The sequence below is a fragment of the Calonectris borealis genome, chromosome 10, assembly GCF_964195595.1.
Source record: "Calonectris borealis chromosome 10, bCalBor7.hap1.2, whole genome shotgun sequence".
Lineage (NCBI taxonomy): Eukaryota > Metazoa > Chordata > Aves > Procellariiformes > Procellariidae > Calonectris > Calonectris borealis.
In genome coordinates, this window is record NC_134321.1 from 17,140,824 (window position 1) to 17,155,971 (window position 15,148).

General features: G+C 57.3%; 1 protein-coding gene across 4 annotated transcripts; it reads left to right on the forward strand.

Annotated features, from left to right (window-relative positions):
- The first annotated feature begins 208 nt into the window (after positions 1–208).
- BAP1 (BRCA1 associated deubiquitinase 1) lies at positions 209–15,067 on the forward strand. 4 transcript variants are annotated; one of them, XM_075159119.1, is made up of 17 exons: positions 209–348; positions 4,354–4,383; positions 4,484–4,538; positions 5,242–5,374; positions 5,763–5,882; positions 6,391–6,452; positions 6,536–6,678; positions 7,522–7,600; positions 8,353–8,476; positions 8,812–8,929; positions 9,329–9,516; positions 9,857–9,990; positions 10,898–11,370; positions 11,500–11,660; positions 12,423–12,515; positions 13,043–13,115; positions 13,429–15,067. In XM_075159119.1, exons 1-17 carry the CDS (start codon positions 312–314, stop codon positions 13,560–13,562), a joined length of 2,157 nt encoding a protein of 718 aa, XP_075015220.1. In that variant the 5' UTR covers positions 209–311; the 3' UTR covers positions 13,563–15,067. The 4 variants fall into 4 exon arrangements, with proteins under 4 accessions (XP_075015220.1, XP_075015222.1, XP_075015218.1 ...); XM_075159121.1 differs by having other exon boundaries at positions 11,500–11,606; XM_075159117.1 differs by lacking the exon at positions 209–348 and adding an exon at positions 2,717–2,780.
- Positions 15,068–15,148: the final 81 nt, after the last annotated feature.

Consider the following 15,148-nt stretch of genomic DNA (forward strand, 5'->3'; position numbering starts at 1 on the left):
TCGACTCCCAGGCCCGGCCTAGAGCCCTCGCTGTGCTCCACTTCCGGCGGACGAAGCCCCGGGGCGGGGTAGGGAGAGGCCCCGGCCCCCAGGGCCCTCCCAGGCCTCCCCCGCCACCGGGGGACCTTTGTGGCGCCGGCACCGCCACCCCCCTCGGGACCGATATGGCGCGGCGCGCGCCGACGTCACGCGGCGTCGCGCAGCGATGACGCACAGGGGCGGGCGACGACGGCGGTGGCGGCGGCGGCGGGGCCCGGAGTCGGGGCGGGTGGCGGGGCCGGACATGGCGGCGCGGCCCGGCCCGCGGGAAGATGAATAAGGGCTGGCTGGAGCTGGAGAGCGACCCCGGTGAGCGGCGGGGACGGCAGCGGGGCGGGGGGCGGGCCTGGGAGAGGCGGTGGGGGGGCTCTGAGGGACAGGCCGGGGGTGGGGCCTGGGCCGGGGGGCGCTGAGGGACAGGCTGGGGTGGCGGAGGGGCTCTGAGGGACAGGCTGGGGTGGCGGGGGGGCTCTGAGGGACAGGCCGGGCGTGGGGGCTGTGCTGGGGGGGCTCAGGAGGGAGGCCGGGAGTGGGGGTGTATAGGTGAAGTTTGGGGTGGCGGGGCTTGAGGTTAGGGGTGTGTAGGCAGGGTTATGGGGCGCAGGCCTAGAGTGGGGGTGCAGGGGGACAGGGGTTGTGGGAGTGCGTGGGGCGAGAACAGGGGGCGCGGGGAGAGGAGGGCCTGGGGAGGGAGAGCTGCTAAGGGGGCCAAGGGGGTGCCTGGGGGTGCAGGCAGAGGGTAGGGAGGGCAGGCGGGGGTGTAGGGGGGTGTGGGGCAGGAGTAGTGTGGGTCCTGGGGGGAAGGGGGGCTTGCGGGGTCATGGTGTATGGGACGTAGCCCAGGGGGCTGTAGAGAGGATTTAGGGAAAGGTTATGAGGGTGTAGGGCAGACAGAAAAGGGGATGTCAGGAGGCTGCATGTAGGGGTGCAGGTGTGGGATGAGGGCAGGGATGGGGTGAACAGGGCTGCAGGAGCATTGTGAGGGCTCAGAGTGGGGCCTGGGCTGTGGCAGCACTTGCACATGGGGTCCGAGGTGCCCCGGACACCTCTGTGTGTGTGTGATCTGATAAACGCAGGGGCCTCTGAGGAAAACATCTGAAATGCCATGAGGGTGTAGCATGAAGCATTCCTGTCGTTTGCAAACACACCCCAAAATATCACTGAGATACAGGGAGAGGTGTGCGATGGGATGCCCCTTGCTACAGAAACAGCTCTGGCGATTGCCACAGAGCTTCGCGGGTGATTGAGGACAACCTGTCTCACTCGGGGAGCACGTGAGGGTGGTGTCTCCGTCCCGTGCATGTCAGATCCTGTCAGTGCTTTGCAGCTGAGCGAGTGGATCAAACCCTCTCCATCAGGTAGTCCAGGAAAGGTGCTGAAGAGCCCAGTATGGTGCCTGAGCAGCCAGGAGCAGGACAGTCATGGGCGTCCCCTTCCCACTGTGTTGGAGAAGGTGGTTTCTGTGGTGGAGTCCTGGAGTTTGTTTTGTGGATCAGGATTTGAGGGCCAAAGCTGGCGTCAGTTGGGGCATTGACTGAGCGTTGTTTTAACGTGTCTGTGTTGCCATAGTATGATTTGGGGTCATCCTCTGGGAGGGTGAGAGCTGGTGTTTAGGGTGTGGTGGGGTATTTTTGAGGCTGCGGGTGAGGAAATTGGACCCCTGGCATTATGCTTGTCTTCCTGCACTCATCGAAGGATTCTGTCTGCTGTCAGTCTCCCAGTCAGCCCAGGTTTTGCTGCTGTTTATCCTCTTTTTACTGGTATTCGGAAATTGCCAAAATCGTTCCCATCCTCTCCCTTCTTCTTCATCATGATGATGCCGAAGACAGGACATGGTTTGGATTCTCACGCCTGGGAGGGAAGGTTATTTCCTTGGAAGATAATCTGTCTGGGCCAAATTCCTGCCCTAATACTGCTGCAGAGGCGGGCGCTCAGCATGCTGCAGCTGCACTCCTTCGGGTGCGTGGAGGTTCAGATGCAGAGGTGGGAGCTGGGACAGCAGTTAGGAATGACCCGCGCTTTCAGCACAGCCCATAAGCTGCCCGGCCCTCACCACGGGGCTTGGGACTGAAAGCTCTCGGTGCTTTACTGGTCAGGAAGGGTCAGTAGATCCAGATTTGGGCTGTCTGCTGGGCGGAGGGGGGAGCCTTGTGAACTTCCAGGCTGCTGGCATAGTGTTGCGTGTGCTTGTGGACACCAAGATATTTCCACAAGCCAACCCAAATAATGTGGGATGGGGGTTTCGGGTGTTCCAGTAGCGATGGCAGCAGCAGGACTGTGCCTTTCATCGATGCTGAGATAATACAAAATATTGAAATGAATTGAAGAAAAACATCAATTGGAAGGGACCCCTGGAAGTCTTTGGCCCAAAGCAGAGCTAACTTTGAAGGTAGTTCAGGTTGCTCGTGGCCATGTCTGATAGTGTTTGAATATGCCCAAGAAGGAGACTTCTGTGCTCCGGTCCCAGGGCTGTGAAGAATTGTCTTTTTCTGGATGTGTAGTCAGAATTTCTCTTGCTACAGTTTGTTCCCATCTCTTCTTGTCCTTTCACGGGGCACTCGGAGAAGTTTGGCTTCATCCTCTCTGTGACTCTCTGGTGATGTGGATCAGACAGGAGGAAAACACGCGACGGCTGACTTCCCACCTCCTTCGCGGCAGCCCTGACGCACGGTCCTGGAGAGCTGCTGCGGAGATGTGGGAGTGCTCCGGGCTGAGCCACAGCGAGCTTGGGATCCTGCCTGGTCTGCTCCTTCTGGTGGTACCTGCGGGAGCAGCGCTGCTTTCCGCATTTACGGTTGTTTGTATTTGCAAGGCCTTGCTCTGATGCAAATCTTTGCTGGCTGCGAGGCAGAGCTTGTGATACGGTTCACATCTCGCTGTGTTTTGCTGTGATCAGTAGACTGTAACTGTTGAAATTGGAGAGTGAGTGAGGTTTTCGACTTTTGCGGAAGCTTTTACAGTTGAGAGACTCTACCTGTAAGCAGCTGCGACTCCTGCTTCCGTAATGGATGCCATCTAAAGAGGGAACAAGAACCGTGGCTGTAATGAGCATCTGAAGACCCTTATGGTCTACAAGGACCGCTTGCCCTAAGGGGGTTGCTGCAAAGAAGGCAGCGAGGCTGCAGCGCTGCCTGAAGTGTCTGTAGATGTCACCTGTATGACACGGCCCCCCATGGCGTCAAGTATTTTGAGCAAAAACATCTCTGTCAGAAAGGTGCCAGGGTTTGGTGTAACGGCGTTGCACAGGAGGAGCACGTTATTTCCATAGCATGTTTCTTTCCACTGACAATTTTGTAAGCAATACGTTTTCTGCTAAATTAATAAGACTTTTTGCTCCCAGAAGTTTCCTCCCTGTTTTAGTCATTTTAACTTCAGTGTGGGAGCCCCTTGGGCTCCTCCTTTCTTGATTGAGCCACTTAGATCAGGTTCCTTAAATCCTTTGCTTACAGGGATGTTTCTCACGATTGAATCCTTCTTATTGATATTCCCTGGACTTCCTCCCAGGCTTTCAGCAGCCTTTATACGGGAGCGAAAGAAGCAGATTTATTATTCCAGTCTCGAGCTCGCTAACTCTGCGAGTGGGGGAACCGCCTGGAAATTGGGCTGACTGCCTTTGCTATAGCATCGTAGTGGAAGCTGCTGCTCAGTCGCTGATGTCTAATAATCCTTCAGTCTCTTTGCCGTTGTCTCGGTATCCCAGGTTGTGTCCTCCTGTAGTGGGAATTTTGTGGTCACTGGAGACAGGCTCTTGGATTTGGTCCCCCAGGACAGAGGGAGATGAAGATGAGCCTTTCGACCCTCGGACTCCCCTGCAGCCCTGTTGCTCTGAGCTGGCTTTCCCTTCACTGGCTGTCTTTTCCTAACAAGAACATAAATGATCTTTTTTAAAAATATCCTGTGATCTATTCAACCACGTTTCCCTCCAGTTAGAAGAGTGTGTGTCGTTTAGGTGCTCCCTGCTGCTGCTCCTGGTGGGGATTTAGTTCTTGGCAGGTCATCTGCAGGGGGTCAGGATGCTGAAGGTGGGTCCAGCTTCATCTGGCTCCGACAGGAGAGGGTTGGTTCAGGTCCTCTCGAGGAAGAGGATGATGAATAGGGATGGAGGGATGAAGGGAGCCAGAGCACCTCTGTAGCGAGCCAGGGCTCAACAGCTCTGCTGTTGGGGAGTCAGTGTGATCCCGGTGCCGCTCTGCTGCGGTTTTTCTGGCTGCGCCTTGGCTTGGGACCACATAGGACCTTCAGGGGCTGGTGGCAGCAGGTTTCCTCTCTGCTCTCTCCAGCCAGAAGTAACCTGTTGGTTTTGTTGCTTTTCAGGTCTCTTCACACTCCTGGTCGAAGATTTTGGTGAGTACAAGAAGCCTTCCTGGGAAGTCGGTTTCGTGCTTGACATTACCCCTAGTCCTTTCTGGTGGGCTTTACACCAGCTTCTGCCCTTTGTTTGCAGGGGTCAAAGGAGTGCAGGTTGAAGAGATTTATGATCTGCAGAGCAAATGCCAAGGGTAAGTCACAGGCGTGAAAGTTTGAGTTTTATTAAGCAGAATGCGTCTGTGGGCCCGGTGGTCAGAAGGGTCTGGGTGAGCTCGTTGGTCAGTGTTGTAACTGGTGAACCAGGAGTGCTTCATCAGGTTTGGGGCAGACAGGTGATCTCATGCCTTAAGAAAGACCTTGTGGGGCGGGTGGGGGACATACTTCAGGGGATTTATCTCCCTTTCCTCATGGAGAGGTGCAGTGCCAAGCCGGCGTGCTTGCAGTGTGGGCTTTCTCCCCATCTCAGTGCTTTAAAATGGCTTGGAAACTGTTGCTTTCTTAAAAGCCATTTTTTGATCTCCTCTTGAAAATGAAGACAACATATTTATAAAAGGAGGGGTCACTTGGTGTCCGGCACTATTCTGCAGGTCAGTCAGCGTCCAGAGGTGGATTTCACCTCCCGTTTCTCTGTCTTGAGCCTCTTAAGACCTGTCAAAGAAACAAAACCCCAAAGTTTTCAAGCTTGGTTGTTACCTGAGCCTGGAGCATCAGCACAGGAGAGTGTCCTGGGTAACAGGGATGGTCACTTCCAGAAAGAGGGGGCTGGTGGTTCTGCTTTCCCTCCCAGTCTTTGCTCTGCCCATGGTTTGAAACAGAAGGTTTCTGGCGCTGGGCAGAGCAGCCCCGCTGGTGTGGTCTGTCCAAAATGATGCAGCTGCTGCCTTCTCTCTGCAGCCCTGTGTATGGGTTCATCTTCCTGTTCAAGTGGATTGAGGAGCGCAGATCACGCCGGAAGGTCTCTACCCTGGTGGATGAGACGTCGGTGATCGACGATGACATCGTTAATAACATGTTCTTTGCTCACCAGGTAGCCTGGAGGCGAGGGGAAAGAGGGGGGGCGGTGTCTCCTGTGACACCTCAGGGAAGCAACGTGGTACTGAGAGGCTGCACTGCTCTTACTGGTCCTGAGGGCAGCTCCTCTTTCCTGGGAGTCTCTGCCCTGAGCTCCAGGTTGGAGGGAATCCAGCAAGGGCTGCGAGCTTGTCCGTGGCCTGCGCAGTGAGCAGATGCTCATGGGGGCACAGTGTGGTTCGCTAAATGAACCTCCTCCCTTCCCTTGAGAGCCGAGGTCAAGTCACTGCTCTCACAAGTGGTTCTCGCATCAGTACTTTTCAACTGATTATGTCGACTCTGAGGGGTTGTTGAAGGATTGCCTTGTTCCTGCTGGTTAAGATGGTCCTTGTGTCACCCTCCAGCTGATTCCCAATTCCTGCGCCACCCATGCCCTGCTGAGCGTCCTCCTGAACTGCAACAATGTCGACCTGGGCCCCACGCTGAGCCGCATGAAGGATTTCACCAAAGGATTCAGCCCTGAGGTAGGGGCGGAGGTGTGCAGGGCTGTGCACGGGTGGCGCGTGTGAATCTGCCCCTCGCTCCCCACTCAGGATGATGCTGTAACCAGCTGGCTCCTTTCCAGCCCTTCGTGGCAGCCCACTACGTCAGTGTTGCCTCTTCTCTCTCGTCTCCTGCCTTGCCTTGCTCAGAGCCTTGGTCCCCTTACGCTGGGCACAGCTCTGAGCCTTCTGTCCTGTTATTCCCTAGCCCAGGTGCATTCTCTAAGTCTGTGATCAAAAGTCCTCTCTCCTACCTTCAGACCTATCTTGAAGTCTGTGTTTCTCTCTAACTGTAATTTCTTTAGCAGAAATTGTGCATTCTTTTCATCTTGAGTTTTACCTGTAACTCAGCAGAGCAGAGGATGTGCTGAAAGTTGCTCGCCCAGTCCTGCGTATGGATGGAGGGAGGGAGTGGGGAGCCGGTGGGTGAAGCATTTTGTTTGTTTCCTGTCACTTCTCAATTGTTTTCCCCTCTTGCTCTTCGCTGCAGAGTAAAGGCTATGCCATCGGCAATGCCCCAGAGCTGGCCAAGGCCCACAACAGCCATGCCAGGTGAGCGAGGGGGTGTCTCGCAGAGTATTTTTGCTGGAGGAGGCAGACTCTCCACTGACCTCCCACCTCTCTTGCCCTTGTAGGCCGGAGCCACGGCACTTGCCGGAAAAGCAGAATGGTATCAGCGCTGTGCGAACCATGGAGGCTTTTCATTTTGTCAGTTATGTCCCCATCAAGGGACGGCTGTTTGAGCTGGATGGGCTGAAGGTCTATCCCATTGACCACGGTAAGAGCCTGCCTGTCCCTACTTGTTGACACAGTCGAATAGACACCCTGCTATGCCCAAATGTATGTATTATTTTTCATGGCCACGAAGCGTTAGCTAATGTTTGTGGAGAATCACTCCAGAGGCTCCCAGATTTGTCCTGAGTTTTGATAGCTCATTTTGGAGCCTGTGCGCTGGGGACTGTCTAGAAGGCAATTATTTCTAAATGTATTGCATTGCTTTTTCCAGCCTTGCCATTTTCCTCCCCAGTTGCTCAAGGTCACAAGGTCCTTCTGCAGCTCTGAAATAACTCGGTATCGCAAGCAGTATTTGTGTCCTCCTTCCCCTCTCCTTGTGCCAAGTAACCGCTGTGTGTTGGGGCACGAGGTCCCAACGCAGATCCCCGCAGGCTGCTCAGGTTATTCCCTTCTCTTACAACTTGGCCACTAGTTCTGTCGTTCAGACGCTTACTTATCCCCGCTAGGGCTTTGCTTCTGTCAGGCCCTTTGGTCAGGTACCCACTTCATGTGCTTGGGTTTCTTAAGTGTGGCACCAGATCCAGTGGCAGGTGGATTCCAGAAGGAGCTGGGATTTCCTTGGACTTCGTGAGCCCAGAGCCTGTGAATTGCTTCTGGTCTGTAGGGTTCAAAACTCACCTTTCTGCCCTGCAGATAACTCACGTTTTCCATTCGGAAGGCAGAGGCAGGGGGTTCCACGTATGGGCTGACAGCGTGGTCCTTCTGCCTCCTGGGCCCCTTCTTGACTTGCTCCCTGGTATGTAAGGGAGCCATGAGATTGCTCTGTGCGTCTGAAGCAGGAGCCTTGGCCTGCTTTGCTAAGTCCAGCTTTGTCCCCTTACCACAGGGCCATGGGCTGACGACGAGGAATGGACGGACAAAGCCAGGAGAGTAATCATGGAGCGCATCGGCCTGGCCACTGCAGGGTAATGTCCCAGGCCGTGGTGCAGGCACTGGGCCCCTCACCATTTTTCCCCGGATTATTTCTACTGTGGTCTCTGTGCGACAAGTTGTGGAAGTGGGGGTGGAGAATGTTGCTTGGGAAGGGTGCAGGTGCACTGCCTCCTTGCCTTCTCATGCCTGCAATTTTCCTGCCTTCAGAGCACGCAGAGAAGCCGCACTCTCTGTGCGATGCAGAGTCCCTGCAAATGGCCACGCAGGTAAGAGTGGCCAGATTGGGTCCCTGTTAGCTTGAGTCCGTAGGAGAAGAAACGGTGCTTCTGGTCCTGAGCTGGACCTCTTGGATGCTTGGGCACGAGAGCGATCGAGCGCTGGCACAGGTTGCCCAGAGAGGGTGTGGAGTCTCCATCCTTGGAGATACACAAAAGCCATCTGGATGTGGTCCTGAGCAACCAGCCGTGGGTGACCCTGCTGGAGCAGGGGGTTGGAGCAGATGACCTTCACAGGTCCCTTCCCACCTCAACCACTCTGTGAAGGGTGTTTTGCATTGTGGCTGAAGTAACCTTGCTCTGCTTCTTCAGCCAGTGTGAGGTTGACTTGGTTTTGGAGGAAAAGCCTCCCGTGTGTTGGTGTTAAATGCCCGGGCAGGGGAGGTGCAGCCTGGAAAGAGCCCGCAGGAGGTGTACGGGGTACAGCTGGCAGCCTGCTGACCCCCCTTGCTGGGAGATGGGATTTCCACCGCCAGCTCGCAGCTGACGTCTGCTGTCCCTTCCTGCAGGGAGCCGTACCACGACATCCGCTTCAACCTGATGGCGGTGGTGCCTGATCGGAGGATGAAGTACGAGTCCAAACTGCACATCCTGAAGATGAACCGCCAGACTGTGCTGGAGGCCTTGCAGCAGGTAGGACAGCCCAAGCCCTGAGAGAGTCTGAGCCTGGGGTAGGAATAGGCTCTGCTATCAGGGCATCACTCTGTGCTGTAGAGGCCTTGGATTTTATGGGGTTTTTTTGGCCTTGGGAAATGTCTTTTGGGAAGAGGAGATAACCAGCTTCGCTGCTTGGCCTTTTGCTGCTCACCTGGGAGGTTATCCGTGGCATTGTTGGTTGATGGTGTGCATGGACGCTCGGCGGTTGGCTCACCTTCGCAAGTTCTCCTTATGCAGTGCTTGAACAGGAGGGATACGGTTTGGGTCACCCCGGTCCAGCACTCACTTTCTATCTGTCATTTGCCTTCAAGCTTATCCGAGTAACTCAGCCCGAGCTGATCCAGACCCAGAAGTCTCAGGATTCTCAGCCTCCGGAAGAGGCAAAGCCAGCCAGCAGCAAGACTGTGACTCCAGAGAGCGCCCATCCAGGTAGACCCCCCGTACCAGTGGCGTTGCCAGCCAGCCAGCCTGGCCTGCTGTGGCGCGGGTACAGGCTGGTGACGATGGCTGGCTGACCTGGAGCTTGAGGGAGTTTTATGGTCAACTTCACTTTCTTTTCTCCAAGCCCAGCTCTGTGTGCATTGTGCTGGGGTGTGGTAGATCCCTCTGTGCCTGGGAGAAGCATTGGAGGGATGCGGAGCTTGAAAATGGGAGGGCTGAAGCTGGGGGATACTTGTGACAGCTGGAGGTGGAATGGGAAGTGGGTGTGATGGTCTGGTGGAGCGTAAGAGCTCTTCTGCTGCGTGGGGTGGGCAAGGAGTGGCAGAGGACATTGAGTAAAACGCGATGGTGCTGGTCATAAAAGGCTGTGCTGTGCTTGTATGGCAGATGGCACTGATGAGCCCGCCAGCCAGGGCCACCCCGCGGCCACGCAAAGCCCACCCAACAAATCCAAACCAGTGGCAAAGACGTCAGCGAGCAGTATCAACGGGGCGCCTCCAGCAAACCCCAACCCCATCGTGCAGAGGTTGCCAGCCTTCCTGGATAATCACAACTACGCCAAATCCCCCATGCAGGTAGGCTGGAGCTCCAGGCCAGCAGCACGCCTGACTTGAGCTGAGCTTTTCAATTCCAGTCCCTCACCTCCATGGGACTGTGGCTGTCAGCCAGTCTAAGCCCTTCCCCTGCCTCGCAGCCTGCCTACCCTTGCACTAACCCTGGCTGGAAGGTGAGGGTAAAGACTGACCTGGCAAAAGAGGTTAGCGTTAATGTGGGTCAGCTGAGCAAGCATAGGGAAGAGTCCCGTCTCCTCTTGGACGGGGCAAGCCCCGGTGCTCGGCTGGACCGAGGACATGTCCGCTGGGCTCTCCCTCCTTGCCCTGCTGCCAGCAGGCCATCAGCAACCGTGTTTTGCAGGAGGAGGAAGACCTTGCGGCAGGAGTGGGTCGCAGCCGGGTCCCAGTCCAACAGCACCAGCAGTACTCGGACGATGAGGATGACTACGATGATGACGATGAGGAGGAAGTTCGTAACACCAACTCGGCCATCAGGTGACAGCTTGAGCTGAGGGCGAGGGGCAGGGAGCAGACATTTGCAGAACCACCAGCAGAGACTTCCAGATCTCTTTCCTGAGCGCTGTTAGCTGTGTTAGAGCCTGCACCTGTGTGTGCCATTAGGGCTGTTCTCGTGGCCTGTTATTTTACTGTTTACTCGCTGGATTTTGTGAAGCCCTTTTGTAGCTCTTCACAATCAACCCTGAATTTTGGCTGCCCTGAGTAACTGTATCGGCAGCAAACTTCGGGCTTCTCTGCTTTCCCCCTTTTCCAGATGTTCCTGAATAAATGGAATAGCCCAGCTCTGGGGGGCTCCTCCATAGCTCCCTCCTGCTAGGGCTTTTCTAGTGCCACTGGTGGCTGTGTGGGTGGTGCAGCTTGACCCACAGAAGGTCACCTGGTAGCTGATAAATCGCTGTATTTTGCGGTTGGAGGCGGAGGCTGGCTGCGCTGCATTGAAGCGTGCCTGGTGGTCAAGGAAATGTGGTGTGCCCTGCCTGGAGGGGCTTCATTTCTCCAAAATGAACCTCAGTTCCCCAGTGCCGATTGCCAGATCAGCTCCTGGTGACAGTGTTGGCGTGCTGGGATTGCTGTGAAGGTCAGGAAGGTGGGGTCACAGCGAGGCTGCTCTTAGGGCTTCTGGAAGAAGAGCAGGGGTACGCAGCACCCTTTGGGAAGCCCCCTGTGCCCCCTGGCTGCGTAGGAGTCCCTGTAGCTGAGTGGTTCGGTGGGGTGGGGTGCTGTCAGAGAAGCTGGTAGCAGTGGGGGCGACCTAGAAGTGTTTCAGGCCTTGCTTCGTCCCAGCAGACAGCCTGGAGTGCTGAGCGCGGAGCTGGCAGTGCCTGTGCTGGGCCTCCACCTCCTTCCACCAGCCACTCACCTTCCCTGCTGTGTTCCTGGGCAGGTACAAAAGGAAAGGGCAGGTAAAGCAAGAGCACGTGACGGGGGCTGCGGATGGCAAGCTCTCCGTCCTCCAGCCCAACACCATCAACGTCCTGGCTGAGAAGCTGAAGGAATCTCAAAAGGATCTTTCCATCCCCCTGTCCATCAAGACGAGCGGCGGGGGTGCCGCCATGGCGGTGGTCACCCACTCCCAGCCCTCTCCCACCCCCAGCAACGAGAGCACGGACACTGCCTCCGAGATCGGCAGCGCCTTCAACTCCCCGCTGCGCTCTCCCATCCGCTCGGCCAACCCCACCCGCCCCTCCAGCCCCGTCACCTCCCACATCTCCAAGGTGCTTTTCGGCGAGGAGGACGGCCTGCTGCGCGTCGACTGCATGCGCTACAACCGGGCCGTCAGGGACCTGGGGCCCGTTATCAGCACCGGGCTGCTGCACCTCACGGAGGATGGCGTGTTCTGCCCGCTGGCTGTTGCAGGTAGGTGCCTGCCAGCTTTTGGGAGGGGTGTGGCATCTACCCTGTGGTGACGGGACAGTGTCCTTTGACTTCAGGAGTGGATACCAGTCCTTTGCAATGGCTCCTAACGCTTCCTTCCCTTGTGCGCAGATGGGGGGAAAAGCTCCCCCGCTTCTCTCAAACCCGGTGAAGAGGCCCCGGTCGCAATCAAACTGGACGAGAAGGAGGGCAGTGAGGCCAGTGACAGCAAAGAGAAGGTGGGACTTGGCAGGACCAGTGATCACCCTGGGGGGGAAAAGTATTCTCCCAAGGTGAGTTTTGTGCTGCGACAGCCCTGGGAACGTGGAGCTCCCTGTGCTCACCCAGAGACGCAGCAGCGCTGGCAGTGACCGAACCGCATGTGCACGCTGTCCCGCTCGCGTGTCGCCGCAGCCGTCCCTCGAGGCACAGGGCAGTGCAGGTTTTGTGCCTTGCGTCATCTCGGGGACATTTGCCTTGGCAGTGGGCAGAGCCGCTGCCTCCCGCAGCTGAGACGTTCGGCGTGCTGTGCTCTCCTTTGGGCCAGGGGCTGGTGGGACCCTGCACCCCCAAATCCCAGCCTGCTGATAACTTTACTGCCTGTCTCTGCCCTCCAGCCAGAGACAGGAGCAGGCTCGGGTGGCACAACCATATCAAGGCTCCCTGGAGGAGAGCTGGCTAGAAACTGTTTTACTCAAAAGGGAAATCTTCAAATTTTGTTACTGAGAAGAACCAGGCCCTGGGGTGTTTCTCAGGCACGCACGCAACCCTCTCCCCTGTCCCAGAGAACCAGCTACATGGGGCTGGGCCAGGCTCGGGCAAAACCCCCGTCCCGTGGGGCTGGCTGTAGTGCTGGCTGATCGATCGCCCTCTGACTCAGAAATTCCCTACAATAAAGTGCTTTCCCCCCCACCCCGCCTCCCCCGGCAATTTTTTTGCTTTGATGAATCCTCTCTTTCCCAGCACAGAGAGGGACACCCACCAGCTCACCCCGCTGGCTCCTGGGCTGCGGCAGGGGTCTGTCTGCTCATGTTTGCTCTGTTTGATCCTGGCAGGAGCTGCTGGCACTACTGAAGTGTGTGGAGGCAGAGATTGCGAACTACGAGGCCTGCCTGAAGGAAGAGGTGGAGAAGAGGAAGAAATTCAAGGTATGTTTGTTGATGGCTTGTTTGCGTTGCCGATTTAGCTCCCTGAAGGCTTCTGTCTGGGGTGTCTTTATGTCAAAGTGGAGGGAGGGTGTTTCAGCTGAGAACGGCCGTGGGGAGCATTCGGGGTCCCTTTCCCGTTACCAAACAGCAAAGCTCCTGCCAGGACAGACCAAATCCCCTGGGCAGCACTAACTAGCGTGAGGAGGATGGTGCCACAGCTGAACAGCACACTGACAGGAGGAAGCAGGGAGGCTCTGCCCCGAGGCCTGGCAGGATTCCTCCTCTGTCCACTTCGCCTCTTCCCAGCTGCCCTTTGTGGAAAATGCTGGCATCTGAACTGGGATGGAGACCGTCCCAGTTGTGCACTGGCCTGAGCTGGGCTGGGAGCTGGGTCCCTTCCTGCTCTGGTCTCCTTGGTCTGTGGGATGGGCCAGGCATGCTGGTTCTTTGCCCCCGTTAGCCTTGAGCTCTCCTTTCTCCCTGCCACCTGTTTGTGGATTACTTGTGGATTTGTCATCTCGTTGTAGATCGATGACCAGAGGAGAACCCACAACTACGACGAGTTCATCTGTACCTTCATCTCCATGCTGGCCCAGGAAGGTGAGCTGTGCTGTGTGGCCGAGGGGCCGGAGCACGGAGTTCACATGCAGCTGGGGGGGGCTGCACTGAGCGGGGCAGAGCAGCAGCTGGGAGCCTGGGAAGCTCTCTTCTGATCTCTGCTTCGGTCAGGCCCGGGGCACGAGGTAGCGCTCAGTCTGGGGAGCCACATGTCTCCACTCTGTGTCCTTCTGATTTCATAGTCCCAGGAGGAGCCCACTGATGGGTTTTGGGTGAGAGAGGGAGGGCTGCACTCTGGCATGGGCAACACCAGCACTCCGGCGCGGGACATGTCTGTCTGCCTCTGCCCCTGCAGGCATGCTGGCAAGCCTCGTGGAGCAGAACATCTCCGTCCGCAGGCGGCAGGGAGTCAGCATCGGCCGTCTGCACAAGCAGAGGAAGCCGGACCGCCGGAAACGCTCTCGCCCGTATAAAGCCAAGCGGCAGTAGCCTGGGAGTCAAGACTGTGAGAAGAAACAGCTGGGCTTTGTGGCTTTGGGCAGTGGCACTTGGATCTATGTTACCCTTTGCCCAAGGAAGAGGGACCACAGCAACAAGCCCTCGGTGGAGGTGGAGCCTGGGGACAAAGAGAAGCTGGGTTTTCCTCTGAGCCCAAGTTGTGAAAGGTGGAAACGCGTTGTCTTGAGGGGAGTCCCTGCAGCTGCAGCAGAAGGCAAGCCGGAGTGCCCAGCTGCCTGACCGTGCCACAGCAGTGCCCGGGTGCCATGGGCCCACGTCTCGGCACTCTGGCTGAGGACTGCGGCAGGCGGGGAAGAGCCCACCCCACTGGTGGCGGGCCTGGCATTGTGGGAACGCTGGCGATGCTGACGTGAGGCTGTGCTGGCCGCAGCTGGCTGTGGCTTGTGTCCTCCTGCGTCCAGGCCTTCAGCTCTGCGCTTCCCCAGGACACTGGTGTCCATGTTTTCTATCCCTCCCCCTCCCTTCCCCAAATTTATTTTTGGTTCTTACCCACGCTTTGGCCATTGCTGAGCGAGGCGGCTCCTGGACAGGGCCCGTTCTGCATCCACCCCTGGCTGCACTGCCCAGCTCCCAGAGCTGGCCAACGCGTGGCCAGGCAGTCCTGCCTTGCCCTGCCCTCGCTGCTCTGGGGATGGCAGCACCCCCTGCCAGCGCAGCCAGGCTCCCCGGTGGGCCGTGGCAGCTCTGTTGCCGGGTGAGGATAGGTGGGCTCGTCCCTGGAGCTGGGCCTTGTGCCCGGCCCTCCGTGGTGGTGCTGGGGGGCAGCGCGTGGCTCTGCTGCCATGGCTGCTTTCCTGGGGACCAGCTCTGTGGCCTTGGCAGTGCCTGTGGGTCACGTGGGTTTGCCCCAGGCCCAGTCCCCAGAGAAACCCAGTGAATTATGAACAGACCAAGTTCATAGAGGGGCCTCGGTGCTGCTGGGCTTGGCACCGGGGTGGACGCTGGCCGTGGAGTCACTTGGTGCCCTTGGCGAAGCCTTTCAGCATTGCTGTAATGCTCCAGGGGGGATGGGGACTGCAGTGGCGGGCGGAAGCAGCGGAGGGAGCCTAAAGCTTCTCCTCCTACCCAAGCCGCTCGCTGGCTGCTAACCCAGAGCTTGCTGGGGGCAGCAGCCCCTTTCCTACCACAGCAGGCCAGCCTGGCCTGCCTCGCCTGTTGCCTCCTACCAGCCCGGCCAGCGCTCCTGCGCGTGGTCTTCTGCCTGTCCCCAGCAGCCTGGCAGAAATCACAGTAGCCAGAGGTCAGCACCTCTCTCCAGAGAGGTCCTGAGGCATAGCTGGGCCAAGGGGAGCTGCCACAGGAGAGGACTGAACTTTGCAAATGTGCAAATTTGTATAGATCTTGACTATGGAATGAAACTGTTCTTTTGGTATTTGTTGAAGGGAAGAAAATCCTTCTGTCTCTTGCTGTGTCTAGTATCAAGTTCTGTAAATAATGGATCTGTCTGAAGGAATAAAGCTATCCTGTAACAGCCAGCCAAGGGAGGGGTGTGCGAGGGAAGGGAGAGGGGCTGGGAGCACCAAGTCCCTGCTCCAGGCCCCATTCTCCCCACGGGC

Excerpts from the sequence above, each read along its gene's own strand:
- BAP1 (XM_075159117.1), top strand. The coding sequence starts at position 2,732 with ATGTGGGAGTGCTCCGGGCTGAGCCACAGCGAGCTTGGGATCCTGCCT. Across the intron at positions 4,539-5,241 it reads CTGCAGAGCAAATGCCAAGG|CCCTGTGTATGGGTTCATCT; the intron begins GTAAGTCACAGG and ends TTCTCTCTGCAG. Across the intron at positions 11,661-12,422 it reads GGGAAAAGTATTCTCCCAAG|GAGCTGCTGGCACTACTGAA; the intron begins GTGAGTTTTGTG and ends TGATCCTGGCAG.